Source organism: Dunckerocampus dactyliophorus, chromosome 5 (assembly GCF_027744805.1).
Source record: "Dunckerocampus dactyliophorus isolate RoL2022-P2 chromosome 5, RoL_Ddac_1.1, whole genome shotgun sequence".
NCBI lineage: Eukaryota > Metazoa > Chordata > Actinopteri > Syngnathiformes > Syngnathidae > Dunckerocampus > Dunckerocampus dactyliophorus.
This window is the reverse complement of record NC_072823.1, coordinates 11840327-11858668: the sequence shown is the minus strand read 5'-3', so window position 1 is coordinate 11858668 and position 18342 is coordinate 11840327. Positions and strand designations below refer to the sequence as shown.

The 18342-nt window shown below is 39.5% G+C and overlaps 1 protein-coding gene across 1 annotated transcript in view; it reads right to left on the bottom strand.

Moving 5' to 3' along the window:
* Positions 1 to 18342, bottom strand: part of fa2h (fatty acid 2-hydroxylase) — a 33891-nt gene that overhangs the window by 5268 nt on the left and 10281 nt on the right. Inside the window, exon 2 of the mRNA XM_054777196.1 lies at positions 5421 to 5543. Within this exon, the coding sequence (XP_054633171.1) occupies positions 5421 to 5543 (123 nt within the window). The remainder of the gene's footprint in view (positions 1 to 5420; positions 5544 to 18342) is intronic.

Here is an 18342-nt window from a genome sequence, read left to right as displayed (position 1 = left end):
TGTTATATCATTATTTCATTGTGGTGAAGGTGCGAGTCACACTTTCCCAGGCCGAGTCCTGCGATTGTTGTTAGCAACTGAGACAGCGGTTGTTTGTTGTTCAGTGGAAAGTAAACTGTTTATACCACCACCTGTCTCGCTCTGAATCCCATCTCCACATTTGGTGAACCTCAACGTGAGTAATATGTCAACCAACAATGGTGACAACAGCGCTCAATGCTAATGAGGCAGCTAACGCCGGTGCTATCTATGCCCAAATGTAGTCAGCACAGCACATGCCGGTGGTTTTACACATCGAAGCCCAGTTCCAACTGCGAGGAATAACACAGGAAATGACAAAGTACTGAAACTATTAACTGGCCCACGCCGAGTCCCACACATAGCCCTGCAAAAACGTTTTGGTATATGGTGCCCATGTTTTTCAACCAATCTTGCTCAAATTTGACTGATATGTGCTGTCAGTCCCCCAAAGGTGTCTACCAAATTTCAGGGTGATTTGGTTTATTAACAGCGCCACCAGGTGGTGCATTTGTCAGAAAATTAATAGCAAAGGCAACACAGTAGGGGTGCATGTTTTGACAAATGTTCATCCTTTTATGTGCAGCAGTTCAGGAGTAGAAGAGTTAGCTTACAGTGATGTGAAAAAACAAGCACATTATCTGAATTATTATTTTTTTCTTAAAGTTAAGGTTAAGTACAGCGTATACGCTATAGTCTTTACATTGTACTGTTAACAGCAGCAAACTTTTTTTTTTTTTTTTTTTTTTTAAATGTTACATGAACAGGGTTGCCAACATTTGACGTTTGCATTCCAGTAGATTCCACCCCCAGGCAGTCCCCAGAGGCAGGCGCAGGCACGCGCCCGACTGCTGCTACTCCTACTACTACTACTCCTACTACTACTCCTACTACTACTACTCCTACTCCTCGGTTAATGGTTCTCTATAGCAGTGATCCCCAACCCCCGGGCTGGGGTCATTTGGTACCGGGCCGCACAGAAAGAAAAATAATTTCCATGATGTTTTATTTTGAAAAATGGCCGAATTCTCTCTGTTACATCCGTCTCACTTGACGCATGTCCAGTGTGCTAGCACACTGCCTTTTACCACACACGTCAAACAGCGATGTAATAATCTCTCTGGAAAACTCCAGAGATAAGATAAATTAGATCGCTATTATGTACAAACCCCCCCGGTCCGCGGGAGATTTGTGGGAACACAAGCCGGTCCGTGGGTCAAAAAAAGTTGGGGACCACTGCTCTATAGGACAAGAGTGCTCTGCCATTTTTAGGAAACTGCTGCAAAAATGTTGGCAAGTACATTTTGAACTGCATTCGCGGGTTGCTCTGATGTCATAAACACGCCATATTTGGCAAAGCGGGTCTCTTGATTAATAGAACGGCTGTACTACATGAACGTAACTGTAAAAGCTCTGGATCCCCTTCATCTAGTCCCTGGCTTTAGCGGTGTCCTTATGATAATCAGAGCCAATGTGTCAAAGTATATCATTTCGCTGCCCGCTCTTTGTGGAAATAGCAAAGCTGCAAACTTCTGCAAAGCTGCGTGATATTGGCCTTTAGTCGACTTCCCGGCAAATGGCCGTTCAGCACGATAGTCATTCTTGCACTTCTGGTAATATTTCACCTTGGAAGCTATTTCCCTGTGACCTCGAATAACTTGGCAGACCTGCTGATGGTGCCGACTGACTCGTAGCTCATAGGCATACAGAGCCGATATGTGGCATTTTATTTCTTCAATGCCGCTTCGATCATGATCTTAACACATTCACACAATATTTATTTGTTCTTGTCCCAAGTTGACAAATGTGAGAGTATTTATATCCACACAATCTAGGAGATTTTTTAACTTTAGCCGCAATGTCGAGACCGGGGCAATTTCCGGAAGTCTTGGGCAGCCAAGAATCCGGAAGAGTTGGCAGTTCTGCATTCAACATTTTCTCAACTGTAAAAGATTGTAAGATTTAACCGTGGAACAAATTAATTCTATTGGCATTATTTTCTACAGGTAAAGAATATTTCTAACCAAACAAAACAAACAAGAAAGCAAAAAATATTGCAGGTCCAACCGCATCTTGGAACAGATTGTGTTCAAACTTAGAAGTTCGACTGTACCAACCACAGACTGACTGGTCAGTGAGCCGCCATATCACTGCACGCTATCAACCCATGAGCTCTGTCCCTGTCCTGTACTCAACTAGGCCATTCGAACAGTGCCTGACTTGTGTCTCCTTCCCTGCTGGCCTGCACTCACATTGAGCATTTGTGCTTCGGCCTGTTTGCTAGTGCCATCACTTGTACAACGCTGTATAAGTGCAATATTACTTTTAGTTTGTGGATTATTGTGGGTCTTATTCCAAGTCGTTCTGTTTATTTATATTGTGCAATCATTTATAACTTGTGGGAGGAGCAATTACTTACAGTAAATTAGATGTTTTTATTAGGCATGGACATTTACTGGTGAGCGAGCGAGCATTCCATGGGTTTTGGCTTTGAGTCTATTATTATTTTACTCATTATTTATATTGTTCCTAAAAGGATGTGGTTATCATTAAGAAGGTAGTGCGTGCGTGACCAGTCGTGCCAGGCCCTGGCCCACCTCTTCTGATCGTACCAAAGGAAGGGTGGTATACCGAATTTGAGCACAGATCAGAGCACCCACAAGCCAAACTTTAGGTGTGAAGTGTGCCCAAGCACAGTTTTATTAGCCTAGGAGCTATGGAGCTCAGAAACCATATAAATCAGCTGTCAGTATGTTGCCAGGTTACACATTTTAACTAATAGTCCTGTGAACAGGAAATTGTTATATGGTATGCAGTATGCCAGTGCTGTGTTCTCCTGTTGTTTGGTTGTTTGAACAATCAAATTACCTGCAGGACACCAGAAAATAGAGTGAAAAAAGGAAGATGTTACATTCATGCCTGACAAATGCCAATCTAGTTTTCTCTATGACAAACAGGAAATATGACGTCAGCAAAGGAGCTGCTTTTGCAAGCATAAGGAGACCAGAAAAAATAGTTCTTAGAAACTATTCTAAATAGGTCAGAAGGTTAGGTGTTTGGCCATGAAGCATACTTCATTCAGCTCTCCCCCTTCCCAACTGAGTATAAATGACATCTGTAGAGGAGTATTCTCCGATGCTCCGCACTTGACTGTTGAGGCAATCAACTCTTCCCGGCACGGCATGGAATGGTGTTTTGCTGGAGATGACCTCAGGATGCAGAGATGGGACCCAAGTGCAGGCAAAAAGTCTTTAATTCCGAGCAGCAAAACAGAAAGCAGGGAAGCTTGCAGAAGGCACATAACGAAATGCAGGCAGGTAACAGACGTTTAGCAAGCAAAAAACGACATGCAGCAAGCATGACCAAAAAGCACACAAAGCAATGCTCCGACAAACGGAAGATGCCACCAGCTGAAACAGCTGATATTGTGAATACAAATCAGCAGCAGGTGAGAGAAAACAAGAAAATAAAGGCGACAAGAAAACTAGGTGGAACAACACAGGAAGTGCAACCAAATAAGGGGATACAAACTGGAACTAAGGCAAGGGGAAAATCAAACTGTCACGCAGGCTGATACACAGGCGTGACACTTCCCCTTCTAGTAGGGAGAAATTTTCAGCATAACTAAAGAAAGAAAAAGCACTGCAAATATAAGCATGATGGTAGACCAGCAGTTTATTGATTTAAAATTAGTGTCCACATCCAAATCACTGCTACACTGGTGTGAAAAAGTGTTTGCCCCCTTCCTGATTTCTTATTTTTTTGCATGGTTGTCACACTTAAATGTTTCAGAACATCAAACAAATTTAAATATTAGTCAATGATAACACAACTGAACACAAAATGCAGTTTTTAAATTAAACTTTTTATTTTTAAGGAAGAAATCCAAACCTACATGGCCCTGTGTTTGAGTCCCAAAGCTTTATAGATGTCTTTATAAGCTTTTCCAGGCTGATAGATCTTAATTACTTTCTTTCTGGGGGGGGAATCACTTTTTCCACACAGGGCCATGTAGGTTTGGATTTTTTTTTCTCCCTTAATAATAAAAAGTTTCATTTACAAACTGCATTTTGTTGTGTTGCAGTTATGTTGTCATTGACTAATATTAAAATTTTAAATTTGTTTGATGATGTGAAACATTTAAGTGTGACAAACATGCAAAAAAAAAGGTTTTAAAAAAATAAACACTTACAAAAATAAACACAAACACTTTTTCACACCACTGTATTTCGTAGCAGCTGTATTGAGTTGTGAACCTGGCTAATGTAAAATGTCTCTATTAAATTAGCCATTGCTTCAAATTTAAGGGTTCTAAATCATGCCCCCTCCATCCCAAACTCCAGTATTTCAGCCACCAGTGGTAAATATTTAACCTGAATGGGAGAAATACCAGATGTACAAGTATTTGTTCTGAAGAACAAAAGGTAACTGCCCCGCTTTCTGTGTCTAATATTGACATAAACACAAGACAAAAAGGAAGCAGCCATGTTTGAAGACATCCTTCCCATACCACAGTCTCACACAGCTCAATGAATGAACAACTAAAGCAGCCCTTATTTTTATAACCTTTCCAATTATCATCTTGATAAATACACCAGCGGAGGCCAGTTTACTTTTGTTCTCCACCAGTTTAAAATACAAGCTACAAAAAAAGTTGAGAAATGCTTCTGTTGTTGATAATTGCAAAAAGATTGGTTGTACAGTAAAACACCAATCATCTACTTAGTTGTGTTGTTTTTTGAGATTGCCAAGTTGCTGGAGTAAAGTGTCTAGTGAAGGGTTAAAATAGCTTTTGTTGGCTGTTGCTGCAATTGAATACCTTATAAACCATCCAATACTGTTTTAGGTGTTTCTGGTGAATCATCACCTAAAGTTGGGACAGATGATGGAATTGTTCAAACTTAAGACCCCTGAAATATATATTTTTTTATCAATATATTTATCAGTTTACCACTGACCCTTTAATGTACCATTTAATGCACAGAAAAGGATATTGAACTGATTGAACACATACATTATAGATAGATTTCATTTCCATTATAGGATTAATAACATGTATGAAATGAATCGGTCGATGCATACTGAGTTGGAGGACACTGCACACAAGTTTTGGATTAAGTGAATCTTGATATTAGGGTAGAGGAGAGACACATTCCCATTGACTTCAGAACGCACAGAAAACAACAAGTGCAGTTTTGGAGAAAAGAAAGGTGAATAACCTGATGACCATTTACCCTCGAGGCGCTTAAGTAAACACATACGTCACTGTCCACTTGTGCACTTTGTACAATTTAAGGCAATCCGGTGTCATTTGTACTTTTGAAAGCTCGTTACAACTTTTGTGGGGAATAATGAAATGCTTTCATCAAGATAACTGAAAACTCAACAGCAGCTTTTTTTACCTTGTCTAGGTCCACAGTGCTGCAGCGATTGCGTGGAGCCTCCTCTTTCTCCTTTACTTCGGGTGTAACCACTGGTGTTTTCTCTTCAGTCTGCTGACTGGCCTTTCTTCTTTCCCTGACAGTCTAAGGAAAATACAAGACAAAACATTTAAAAACCCTCCAGTAAAGTGGAAATATAGGCATGTGTGTAGGATTGTGCACCAACAACAGCATTTGAGACAATAGTTATGTTGTTGTTTCACCCTGCTTAGCAATGAGGACATACAATACACGGAACAAGTTTTCATAGAAATGACTCATTTCGGCCTCAAATTTTATGCAGAGAAGAGAGTTTGATCGTGTTCAGCAGGTAATAAAGTGGAACCTCTGTTTTCGAACGCCCATGTTTGCCGAAAATTTTTGGCAAAACTTTTCCTCAGTTATCGTACAATATTTCGCATAAAAAAAAACCTATTGTATCATACCCTTTGGCATGTTGACTCTTGTAATAATAAAGTTGTGGACGGACTACTCCCAGCATTGCTTGTTTAGTCAACCATCCTGGTTCACACACACAAGGCCAAATCTTGCAAGACTTAGTTCACACAAAACTACTGTATCCTGTAAGACACATTCAGTTGGTATACACAAATGAGACTGTTACACAAACTTGTTTGTGTATCATTCCACAGACTTGAGTGTCCAAACAAAAAATTCCACGCATTGGTGACTCAGTCTTGTGGTGTTATTAATACACTGTGGGTGACTGTTCATAATGTGTCTTGATTACAAAATGTGCCTGTTAGTATGCCTTTTAACTGGAAACCAGAGTTGGAAGTCATTGTCCATTGCCCCTCTATGACGTTATCGTAACGTTTGACTCAGTAGTTCTTTGCTAACTAAAAGGCTATCAACACGGAAATGTTTTCAGGTAAAAACGGCAAAGTATTTTATTGTTTCAGCCTTTTAATCCACACGGAAACGGCGTCCTGGGTGCCCTAAAATGGTAGTTTTGAAAAACTGCTTCCAGTATTTGAAAATCTGAAAACATGGGTTGTCATTTCTCTGTAGACATGCACGCCGCTGCTTTATGAAAATGATGACCTCCCCGACCCATCGCAACGCTGTTGTCTTGACCAAAAGTCAGCTTTGACCACAAGCCAACATATTTTATATATTTCGACTGACATGACTCGTCGACATTCGTCTGATATCTTGTTGTCATAAACTCCAAAATGACTCGCAGAAGTAATTCCACTTTGTCGTAATTAGAGATGAGCCTTGGAAAGCGGAAGATGGACTGATGCACATGCGTTTTCTTCTTCTGTAGTTTGGTGTGTCACATGGTTCGGTCTGTGTGTCTGTTTACAGCGCCACACGTAGGTGTGCCTTTTGTATTACATCATTTTCCCTCAGTGATCCATTCTCGTGTGGATGCATCTATTTACTAATCCAGCACAGTCTGGACGCAAATTTTTTTTTAACCCACAATGAGAAGAAGAAAGTTGCAAAAGTAGGGGTGCAACGATTCCTCGAATAATTTGAGTACCTCAATTACAAAAAATAATCAAGGATTGTTTTCTGCCTTGAGGAATCGCTTACATCACCAATGTGCTTAAGTCACCCGGGCTGAGGATGAGGAAGGAAGCGGATGGCGCAGGAAGATTGAAGGGGCGAGAAAATGTGACTATGCAACGAAAGAGAAGGAAAACTAAATGTAGCTAAAAAGCAAGTTGAACACCCTGACGTGTATCCACTGTAACGCATCACTTATGTACCACAACAGCACATTTTCAGTAGAATACTCAATAACTAAAATATTCAATAGCTGCACCCCTGCAGTTGCAAGTGCCAGTACTTTGATAAAAAGGTGAGAAACCCTCCTGAATTCAATAAATAACTCAGAGCAAAGTGCAAAAGTGCCATCCGTGTGGCTCTGTCCTCCCCTTCTACCTTGCTGCATTTGTCTTCAAATCAAGTAAAATAAGTTAAATGTTTATTTAGTGATTTATATGCAAATTGTCTTCTGCATGTAAAACTATAAGTGTTTTGTGTGAACATTTGTGGGTGTCTGGCACAGATTCATTGGATTTCCAATGTTTCCCGGGGGGAAAATTGTTTCAGTTTTCATATGATTTAATTTTAGACTGACCCTTTTGAACTGATTAATCATGAAAACTGAGGTTTGACTGCAATAATAACTGTGGACCAAGCTGTTCGTAGATGGTTTGTTGACTTAAGGGCGTCCACTGTATTGTACTGTAAGCTACCGGTGTTGCGCTCCAATCAGCAAGTTAACTGCAAAAACGTTCTCAGCCTTTAACTGGTCTGGTATGCACAAACCTCAACTACATGAAACTGTGCAGCGTGACAGCGTGAGCTTCCGTTCATGTCTGTGGTCTACCGAAACCGCTCCATAGCTATATAAACACCGTTCCTCCAGCCAAGCACCCTCAGATAACTTTCCAGATAAACCAATACCAAAATCAAACTAAATAAGCATGACACCTATTTTTTTTATCAAGGGTAAGGCATGAATACAAAACTGACACACACAGTGCACACACAGCAGCAGCACTTGTGTGCACTTGCTAGCTGTGCATGTCGTGTGCTACACGATTGAATACTTTCTTCGTACCTGTTATGTATAAAAAAACAATCTGATGTCAATTTCAGCCCATTTGCGCATTGTAATTTTCACAATTAGATACAAAACTTACATTTCACCGTTACACATCATTGTGCACCAAACGCATTTTGCTGCATCCAAAACATGTACTTTAACAAAACTCCGACAGAATGTTACACCTCATTAAACGTAAACAGCGTACACCGCACACCATGTTGATGAACGTCAATCAATGAAGTGTATACGCAAATGAGCTGATGTCTCATGGAAGAAAAAAAAAAAGTCAATTTATTTTCATTGGGTTTTTTATGACATTTCTTTTGTTACTTTATTATTAATATATTAAATATATCCCCTGACTGTGTGGCCAACATGCTAACCACTAGGCCACCTGTGTGCTTGCATTATTTTGCCATATATTATCATTACATTAATGAAAACAATCTCTCAAAATAATGTTGCTATTGGCAATAATTTGTGGTACAATTATCATCCAGCAAAATTTGTTATCGTGACAGGCCTAGTACTGCCCCTATATTTAAATGTATATTGATTAATGTCATGTATGTATGTATGTATTGTACTTTATTAATCCCATGGCAGGGAAATTCACTTGTTACAGCAGCAAGCAAGATACGCAAGTAAAGAATACATAGTGACACAGTGACTACAACATGGTTCAGGTGGTGCAGGTGTTGTAGAGCCTGACAACAGTCGGTATGAAGGACCTGCGGAACCTCTCTTTCTTACACCGTGGGTGTAACAGTCTGCTGCTGAAGGAGCTGCTAAGGGAACCCACAGTGTCATGTAGCGGGTGAGAGGTGTTGTCCATGATGGATGTCAGTTTAGCCAACATCCTTCTCTCCCCCACTTCCTCCATGCTTGCTATAATAATTTTTAACGTTGAAGAACCATTGTTTCTATAGCTAAGATTCAACTTTAGGGATAAAAGACTTACGATCTCTTGTGTTTTATCTCTGTACTGGACAACTGTTACGGCCAAAGCATATATGCATGCTTCAATGACCCATCTTTTGTGCTGCCATGCACATTCATGTTGCTAGAGTTTCTTCAGTTGTTTAATGCAACTTGTGCCCTTTGGCAACACCACATTAGTCTTAAGCTTAAATACAAACATACTTTATTGAACTTACTAGTTTGGTAAATTATTCAAGAGTAATTTCCTTCACATTGAATAAGCGTATTTAGTAGTACTAAGCTGTCTGGACCCTTCTAATGCTTTGTAGTTTTATTTTTTCTTGTAGGTCATATCAGTCACTTTTAGTGTAATTTATCATTCTACAAATAATTGACCAGTGTAGTAAATCTAAACAATCAGAACTCGTTGCAATACACCCACATGACCACATGTCGGTCACACAGCCTGTAGAAAGATTTATAAGGCATGGCACGCACGTGCATCACATAGATTTGGTTTTCTTGGGAATTTTAAAAATATATACAGTATGTTTTTGCCTCAATGATACATTTAGCCCAAATCATCTTTCATGGACTATCTCTAACTTCCTGACTGTAGCTGGCTTCTACACAATGACATGCGATACATCTTCCACACAAAAAAATCTTTTATATCTTCAACTTATTCACTATTTTGAGTGAGTGTCAATAAGAAGAATGGTTATAAGATTTTTTGTGTGTGTGTGTGTGTGTGTGTGTGTGTGTGTGTGTGTGTGTTTGGGGGGGACAACTTCACCAAGGGTGCACTCTGTTTCTCGTCTGAATTTTTCCCCCTTGAACAACATACATGTTTCTCAGTGAAAGTTGTATTAAAAGGAAATAGTAGTTGCCTCGTTAGCTCAGCTGCTTAGAGCAAGGTGGTAATCAGGCCACACCGATTTTGCAAAAATTCCCTGTGGGATCAATAAAGTCTGTGTGTCTGTCTGTATAAGTCCTGTCAGACAGCAAAACAATAATGCAACATACAAAAAGTTGACATGTTTTTTTGTGTTTTTTTTTTTTTTTAAACGGTAAATACATTTTATTTACATTCTTTGGACAGTGTGTGCCCAAATCAGCTCTGCAGTAAGTATTCGTTGATAGGCAGAAGGCAAACAGGCAGAGGGAGATCAGTGATTGTTGGCATCCAAGACGTGCTTGTGTACATGTACTCTTAAGTTGTGAGTGGATGGAAAGTGGACACCACCCACCCTTGGGTGGCCTATTGTCATATCTAGAATGACAACAATCACTTTGTGAAAAGGTTTCTCCTCTGTTCTAGCATTTGCACTAATAATAAAACTATTCAACTCTCAAAACAAAGTTATCTATCAAAGTATCCCTTTGAAAAGTATTTCTTTTGAACCTTGACAGACTTTCATGTGTGTGATTTTTGGTTAATTATTGACTAAGAAAGGCTTACTGCATTCCCTTCTACCTTACCACACATATTTATGTATCTGAGCTGGAGAAAGAACAATGACTGAATAAACTTGTACGATAATGTAACGGAGGTCAATGACAAAGGCTTCTGGAGTGAGGGGGGGGGGCACACTGGGTAGCAGTGTCGAAAGAGGAGATAGAAATGTATATGAATGAAACAGAAAACAAAGGAACGACTTAGAGGAGGGTGGCGACGGGGCTTGGTACCATCACAGCACTGACACCACAGTGGGCCACTGAGGGCACAGGAGAGAGAATGTAGAATTCAATGAAAGGAGTGCAAAAAAATGAGTGAATATTATTTATTTATTCAAATGAACACAAAAAAAACTGAGTAGTGTAAAATACAGAATATTAACATGGTTTTAGTCATCTTTACATGTACCAGTGAATGCTAGATTAAAACTGTTATTATATCGACAATTTATTCACATAATTAACTGTGGGAACAGTTAAGTTACATCAAGAATCGTTCATATAATTCAGTTACTGTGCCGTTACAACACAAACATACAATAACTAAGTACATTTTAATCTAAAAGTAATCGTAAACTAAATGTGGTAGGGACTTTTTTGGTCAATTGTCTCCCGTGCATAGTCGGCAGTTTTTTCCACATGTATCATTAAAAATTAATTAGTTTACATCCACATGAACTGTTAACTGTTAACTGTTGTTCACTTGCTAAAGTATAACTAGGGGTGTTCCAATCAGATATTGATATCGGATATTGGTCCAACATCAGCAAAAAAATCCTGCTTATTGGATTACTGTATATTATTATATCAGCACTTCGTTACAAGTAGTCTGCTCCAGCACAGCCAGATCCAGCATGCAGAGCCCACGTGATCAGTGAGTGCTCACGTGTTTAGAAAGGAGTAGGAGTGATGTTGGTCATGTGGCAGCATTTTTCATTACAGTCTGGAAAAGTCTTATGTTACAGCTGAATGCAAAACTTTCACATTGCTCATGCACAAGTTTCCCGTGGTGACACAGAACCCGGAAAGTTTAATACGACCAACCTTATCGGCATGAGGATTTTCACAAGACCGTGGCTCAAACATCCTGCCCGAAACATTTGCAAATCGTGAGAAACTCCCACTGGTCATTAGCTATAACAGAAAAGAGCCATCCCCTGTCGGGGGTGAATAATGTTTGGTTTAAACGCTTCATTGAACACCTCGAGCCTCGCTACATTGTGATTATTCACCATTACATTGTCGATAAAACTCTAACCCATATGCATCAAGAAGTAAATGGGTCCGTTTTTGTCATACCTACTTGATTATTGTTTGAGTAATATCACCTGAGGAAGCCTTCTCTAACATTCCACACGACAGAATAGGTAATAAAAGTATGTATGATTTGTGCTGATATCGGATCAATATCGGTATCGGTCGATACTCAAGCTGCAATATTGGTATGGTATCAGAAGTGAAAAAGTATCAGGGGCCCCCTAACTATAACTGTTATAATGCCTTATCATTGTGGACAAGCAGCACGCTTACTTTCACTGATTAAATGCAACGCTCGTTTAGGTTTAGTTTACTTCCAACATGCTGAACAAGTTGCATCAAGGAACATTCATTTACACTTGTACAATTCAACAAAACTGGAACTCTTGTACACCTGGTCTATCCTCTATAACAGAACTATCCATTTTTAAATCACGGCTAAAGACACACCTATTCAAACTGGCTTTTGACACATAGTTTGTGTTTAGAATTATACTGTCTGTGCTGTTGTGTATGCGGACCTTATTTCTGTTTTTATGACTGCGTGATTTGTTGCATTTTGTAAAGCGCTTTGTAAACTGTTTTGCGGTTGGTAAGGCGCTATACAAATAAATATTGATTGATTGACAATTGAACAGCCTCATTATTCCTTCGCCACACACTTCAGTCTCTCTTTTGTTGTCCCTTTCGGAGTCACTTTTGTCTTGAGGCAAATTAGCCCTTTATCATAGCACAGGTGTGTCTAACTTGCAGCACTATTAAAGCTACTTTGACAAAAAGAAAGGAGAGATGAAGTTGTTTAGTCCTGGCCACTTTGTTTCCCACATTACACTATAGCCAATATGGCAAGAAGCCAATGTTTCCTAATAGCAATGTTTGTGATAGGATAGCGATGGAATATATAGGGCGACACATTCTTCTTGTTAAATCCTAGCTAATTGCAAGTCTGCATCATTTTTTTTTTCAGATATTTTTATTCCTGACAATACCACTCTAGCCACTCTCACTTTAACTCTCGCTTTGCAGTGGTCGCCGTCCGTGCACATAAACACTGTGAAACACATACACAACAATGTATATGCAACAGCATGCAGTGATACAAAGGGAAAGAAAATAACACAAAGCGATTGTGAGGACTGACTTTTTTTGTGGAAAACAGTTTTGTGATTCAAACATATGACTCTCTTGAACGCATATTGTTTTGAGAAGCAAAACGCATTACTCAAGTGACCCCACCAACTCGCCGGAACTGCTTTCTTAAACACCAAACACCGACCAGAGCTCGGCTCATGGGACAAAGTGGGTGGAAAAGTTACTGTTGATGCACTAGACCGTCGATGGGGACGTCATACAACTTAATGTAAAAAAATACCAAACCCTTCAAGGTTTTCAATTGGGGACGGGACTATTCCCAAAGACACGATGCGGCAGCGACATCAACCACCACCACCTTAGTGTTTTCAGTCAGTTACTGTCTTAATTTTATACAATACATAATAAATTAGACACATTAGATTGCTATAATATCGGACACCCCACATGGAATGTGGGAGGAAGCCAGAGTACCTGGAGAAAACCCATCCACACACGGGGAGAACATGGAAACTCCACACAGAGTGAGATTGAACCCAGATCTTCCAGATCTTCCAGATTTCCTGACTGTGTCCAACATGCTAACCACTAGGCCCACCCGTTTTGTGATGAGTCTGTGCAGAAGTCACTGCGGATGAAGACTTTTTGAAAATTGCACAATTTCCATAGTTGCGATCAATCCCTTTTGTTCCGTTAACCTTCAAGAGATATTTTTCACATTATGATAATGAAGAACCAAACAATTATGCTTGCTTTAAAACAGGGGTGTCAAGCTAATTTTAGTTCAGGGGCTACATATTTAATTTTAGCTGGGTGTCAGATGGGCCAGACTAGTAACACATGTGTCTACATGTGTTAATCCAACTTAACAGGATCTAATTAAGGTGTTTACATGCATTTTTAAAAAGCTGGTTTCAACCAATGTATGCAATAATTAGTTTTGTTTTGTTTGTTTGTTTTCTAGTACATGTAAACTCATATCATCCAAGCTTTTAATCATAACATCCAATCGTGCAATTGGCTCATGATGGCCAAATGTATGTAAATCAGAATTTGTCAGCACCCCAAATTGTGCTTCAGATGGTGTCGCTTCAGATTATTGTCTATAAAAAGACACATGACACAAAATTCTGTTGTGTACTATTCTGGTGGACCAAAAAAAAATCAAAGAATCAATCACAAAGTCAAGTCATTTTTTCTAGACAAATCCGTACCTGATTTATCTTCACACCTGGCGTCAACTTTTGGCATGCTTTCTTTCTTCCATTGAGTGACAGAACATATGCTCAGTGGTACTGTGTGGATAGTGAAAGCAAAACACAGTTCTACGAATACCATACACCTCAAGTTGTGTTGTTGTGCAGAGGTGTTACACCTTGACTTCAGTCAAGGTCAGTCACGTTTGTGATCCAGTCAATTTTGGCACCAGTCCGATGAGCTCAATTTTGTCAAAGTTATTCAAACGCGGCATGATTTGTTTGCACGAGCGTAGAAGATAACAGGTGCTCTCGTGTCACATACCTAAAAGAACCAATCAGACCTGAATAACCAGAATTCCAGATTCAAACCTGGCTCTGCATGTGTATGCGTGTGCACGTATAAGAATCAGAGGCTGTCTGTAGCTAGCCATTTTGAGCACATGGTGTCAAGTTACCTGGCCGACACTAACAAGTGAGCCAACACCATATGAAGCCTACAAGCAGACAGTCCGTTTTAAATGCTCCTCAATGACTTAATTAAATGAAGTGAAAAGAGGAGTAAAGGAAGCTATTTTTGTCAAACAACAGAACCCATCATTGAATCGGAATGGTGGTTTGAGGTTCAATTTGGACCCTGTGTTCAGCAGGTTACTGAGACCAAAACCCACAGCTCTTAGTCTTGCAAATGAGGTGAAGGCAGGGCCGAGCCAGAACAATAGATGCTAACAAGCCAGTATCAGAGTCGTTCATACCCAATTCAGGGAGCGACACTTCCCTTTTATCGTAGGTGTGAATAACAGGATAGGATTATACCACTGCTCCGCCCAGGCTTAGTGTAACGAACCAATAGGAGGAGGGTGTTGGCACACCAATTCCGCCCACTCTTACTGTATTTAAGGCCTAAGCTACCAGCACTTATTAGTTTGCTGACGAAGCTCTTCGGATGAGGAGCGAAACGTCCGACACCTTCTACACAGAAGTACAGATGACGTCTCAAGAAGCCTTTTCCTCGATGAAGTGAAAAGAAGAAGTTACAGCAAAAGATTGTAGCAATTCCTTTACCAAAATGTGCTTTTTTTTTTTTAGCTTCTTAAATTTTTTTGTTTTGTGTATTTGGATTGTACGAATATTTATTTTTAACTTATCTGCAACAATATGAAATGCAAGCGGCAGTAAAACTCATTGATTTGACAGTAGTAGTAATTCAGGCTTTAATATTGGCACCTCCTCCTGCAAGTCAGTCATCCAAATCAATTACAGTCCATCTTTTAAACAACTATAGTAATCTCTATAGTAATGTTTTCTTTCCAGTTTGACTTCACTCAGCCTCTCTCTCTTCTGACCAGATGTTAACAGTGATGAGGTGTTAAGCCACCTGAGGCCTTCACCTGAGCACTGTTTGTCATGTTGGCAGTCTCCATGGTTGCAAAGGAAAACAATGCAGCAGGTAATGTATTACCATGGTGCTAACTCAGAGCTGCTCTTCATACTTCTAAAAGAGAGTACACCTGAATAACCTGGTGAGTGAATGAATGAATGCCGAGTATGACCCCATATGCAGTGACTTTAGTAGAGGCTGTAATTTTTGTTGGAAAAAAAAAACAACCTACAATCAACTATGCTAGTGGTAGGGATCGGCAATGTGGCCTAAAAATAAAATCTGATTTTTTTTTTTTCACAAAAAATTTGATTCACTATTTTTTTCAGTTTTTTTCCTACTTTTGAAAAAAAGCAATTACAAATGAGAGCTATTTAAGAACAAGTTTGCTTTTATTCTACCAAAAACTTTAAAAAGGATGGAACGGAGGCTCCTGGGGGCAAAAGGTGTGCTGCAGAAAGGACAATTTTATTTTGTTTATTTGTTTTTACGTTTTTTTCATCGTCCACATTTTGATATGTACCGCCCAGGCAGTGACCAACATCTTTACCAATACAGTATGTGCTGGGATGTATATGTTTATATTGAACTCCTTAAACTTCTATTTTACCACTCACGCCACAGTGTCCCTGCCCAGTGCTTTCTGACAGACAATTGCATCATTGACCAGAGAGTGATGCAGATGGAAGTCAGCATTCCAGCACCCCGCCAGCTTGACTCTGTTGCCCTCCAGCATTCTATCCACTTAACATAACACCCACTATGACCTCAGTGCTCAAAACTCTGTGCTCTAATAAAGCAACTTTATTAGTTTTTTCACATCTTGCTGAGATTGATGATTATCTTCTGATACTTAAATCTGTACTGATGAATCAAAGTATTATATATTATTCTGCTTTATTCAAACCATTCTAATCCGATGCTTTCTGATCTCTTCCATACTACAATATGTCAGTTGTTCAGTCATCCTCACACGCAACCATTTGTGATTCTACTCAATGAACAATATCTGTACTATCCTCCTAAGTATGTGACTGGTATGTCATTATTTTGAATGTCAAAAGAAAAATGCATAGCTTCAAGATCAGGTATATAATACACATAAATGAGAGCAGGTGAGAGAGAAAACATACCAAGAATGTGGCAGTGAATGCTGAGGAGTGGATTACCACATCCTGTCCTGAGGAACTGCAGATATTCCACACGATATTGATTGGTTCAACTCAAGCATCAGGCTCACAGTGCAAACAAAGGTGCAACTGTGATTGACACAAGGATTAGGGCGATATGAATTTCTTTCTCAGTTCGTGAAAAATGTATAGCAGTGCAAACAGACATCACAATATATTGTATGCATGCAAACCTGTTGGCCACGTTGTCAAATTAAATGGTCTTGTAGCGAAATAGACCCAAAACAGAGTGAGAAAACTCACAGGTCAATCCGACCTGATGGACTACAGTTTTGCAATTCATCTTGCTCTGAGCATTTGTGCCTGTTCAGGCTGGCGAAAAGCCCTTCCTACAACGTAATGTCACATTTCCTACACTGTAAATACTTCCAGCGAGGGACAGTCTGCCAAAATTGGACAAAAAGACGAGGCAAACAGCGTGGAAGCAGAAAGCATCGTCTGTATGCGCTGAGGTGACCCCAGATGTGGTGCACCTGAACACTTCAACTCCATAAACAGACAAAGATAAGATAAAAGCAGCCTGCTGACATTGTTCAGTAGAGATGAGACCGGTGCTACACACTGCAACTATTAATGCTGCACTTCAGGTAATAAGGAACTTAATCTTGACCCTGTTCAAATTCTTACTGTTGCATTTGCACGTTCCTAAAAACACTGTAAACCAGGGGTGTCCAAAGTGATGTCATGTGCAACCCAGCAATAGATAGGACCAGGACCAGTGACGTATAGACAGAGGAAAGGGGACAGGTGACAGGGCAGGCAGACTCTGCTTCACCTGTTGTTATAAAAAAAAAAAACAAGTAACATCAAATTAAAATTCCTATTTGTCAATTGAACTGTGTTACAAATGTATTTTTTGCATGAGTCCGATAATGTTTTACATTTTGTTAAGTAAAAATTGCAGACTCTGAATTTCCTGATCAAATGCAGAAAACTGAGATGAGAATGCGGCAATCTCTCTCTCTCTCAGGCTGAGTGCAGTGGATAGAAGATTGTCAGCATGTCACCAATATATTTGCAGAAACATTTACTATACACCATGATTTTCTATTTTCTTTCTCTCCAGTGTAATGTCTTTGTTGTAAGTCTGTTATCATTATTATTGCTAATCAGACAATAAAATACAGAGAAATGTCATACTCTGAGGTATTGCTGTACTCCACCTCACTGTGAAAAGGCGGGGGCATGTGTGAGCTGGAAGATGCTTGCTTCCTTCCAGAGAGAGGAAAGTAGTGAAGTGTGGATCGATACTGAAATATGGATACCTCCGATAGATTCTCAGATCCAAACATCAATAATACTTTGATACTTCATTCATTTGAGGTAACAGAAACACAGTTAAAAAGTAACTCAATTTTTGCGATTTTCTCTAAATCAGTGGTTCTCAAACTTTTTACAGTCATGTCATGTCATGTCCCCCCTACTCCTGCACACTTAAAATCATGAACTTTTTCTTATTTTATAGTAATTCCGGGTCAAAAATTTATATTTTGCATGGTCACATTTTTAGGTTTCACATGAGCACTAATAAATAGATAACTAATAAATAGATAACTAATCATCCTACATATATTTTATTCCAGTCTCATGTTGGCATGCTTCCGTTTGAATGGGTTGAATTTGACCTTTACTTTGTTTTTGTCTACTCACAATGGCTATGGTTTAAGTCTGCATATTAATTTAATACCAAATTGAAGGGGAAAGTTTAAAAATCATGATAAAGCAGTATCCAAAGTAAAAAAAAAATACATACAACCAACGATAAAGCCTAGTTTTAGGGGGAATTCCCACTCACAGTGACAGGCTTTCACCGCTGCACCGT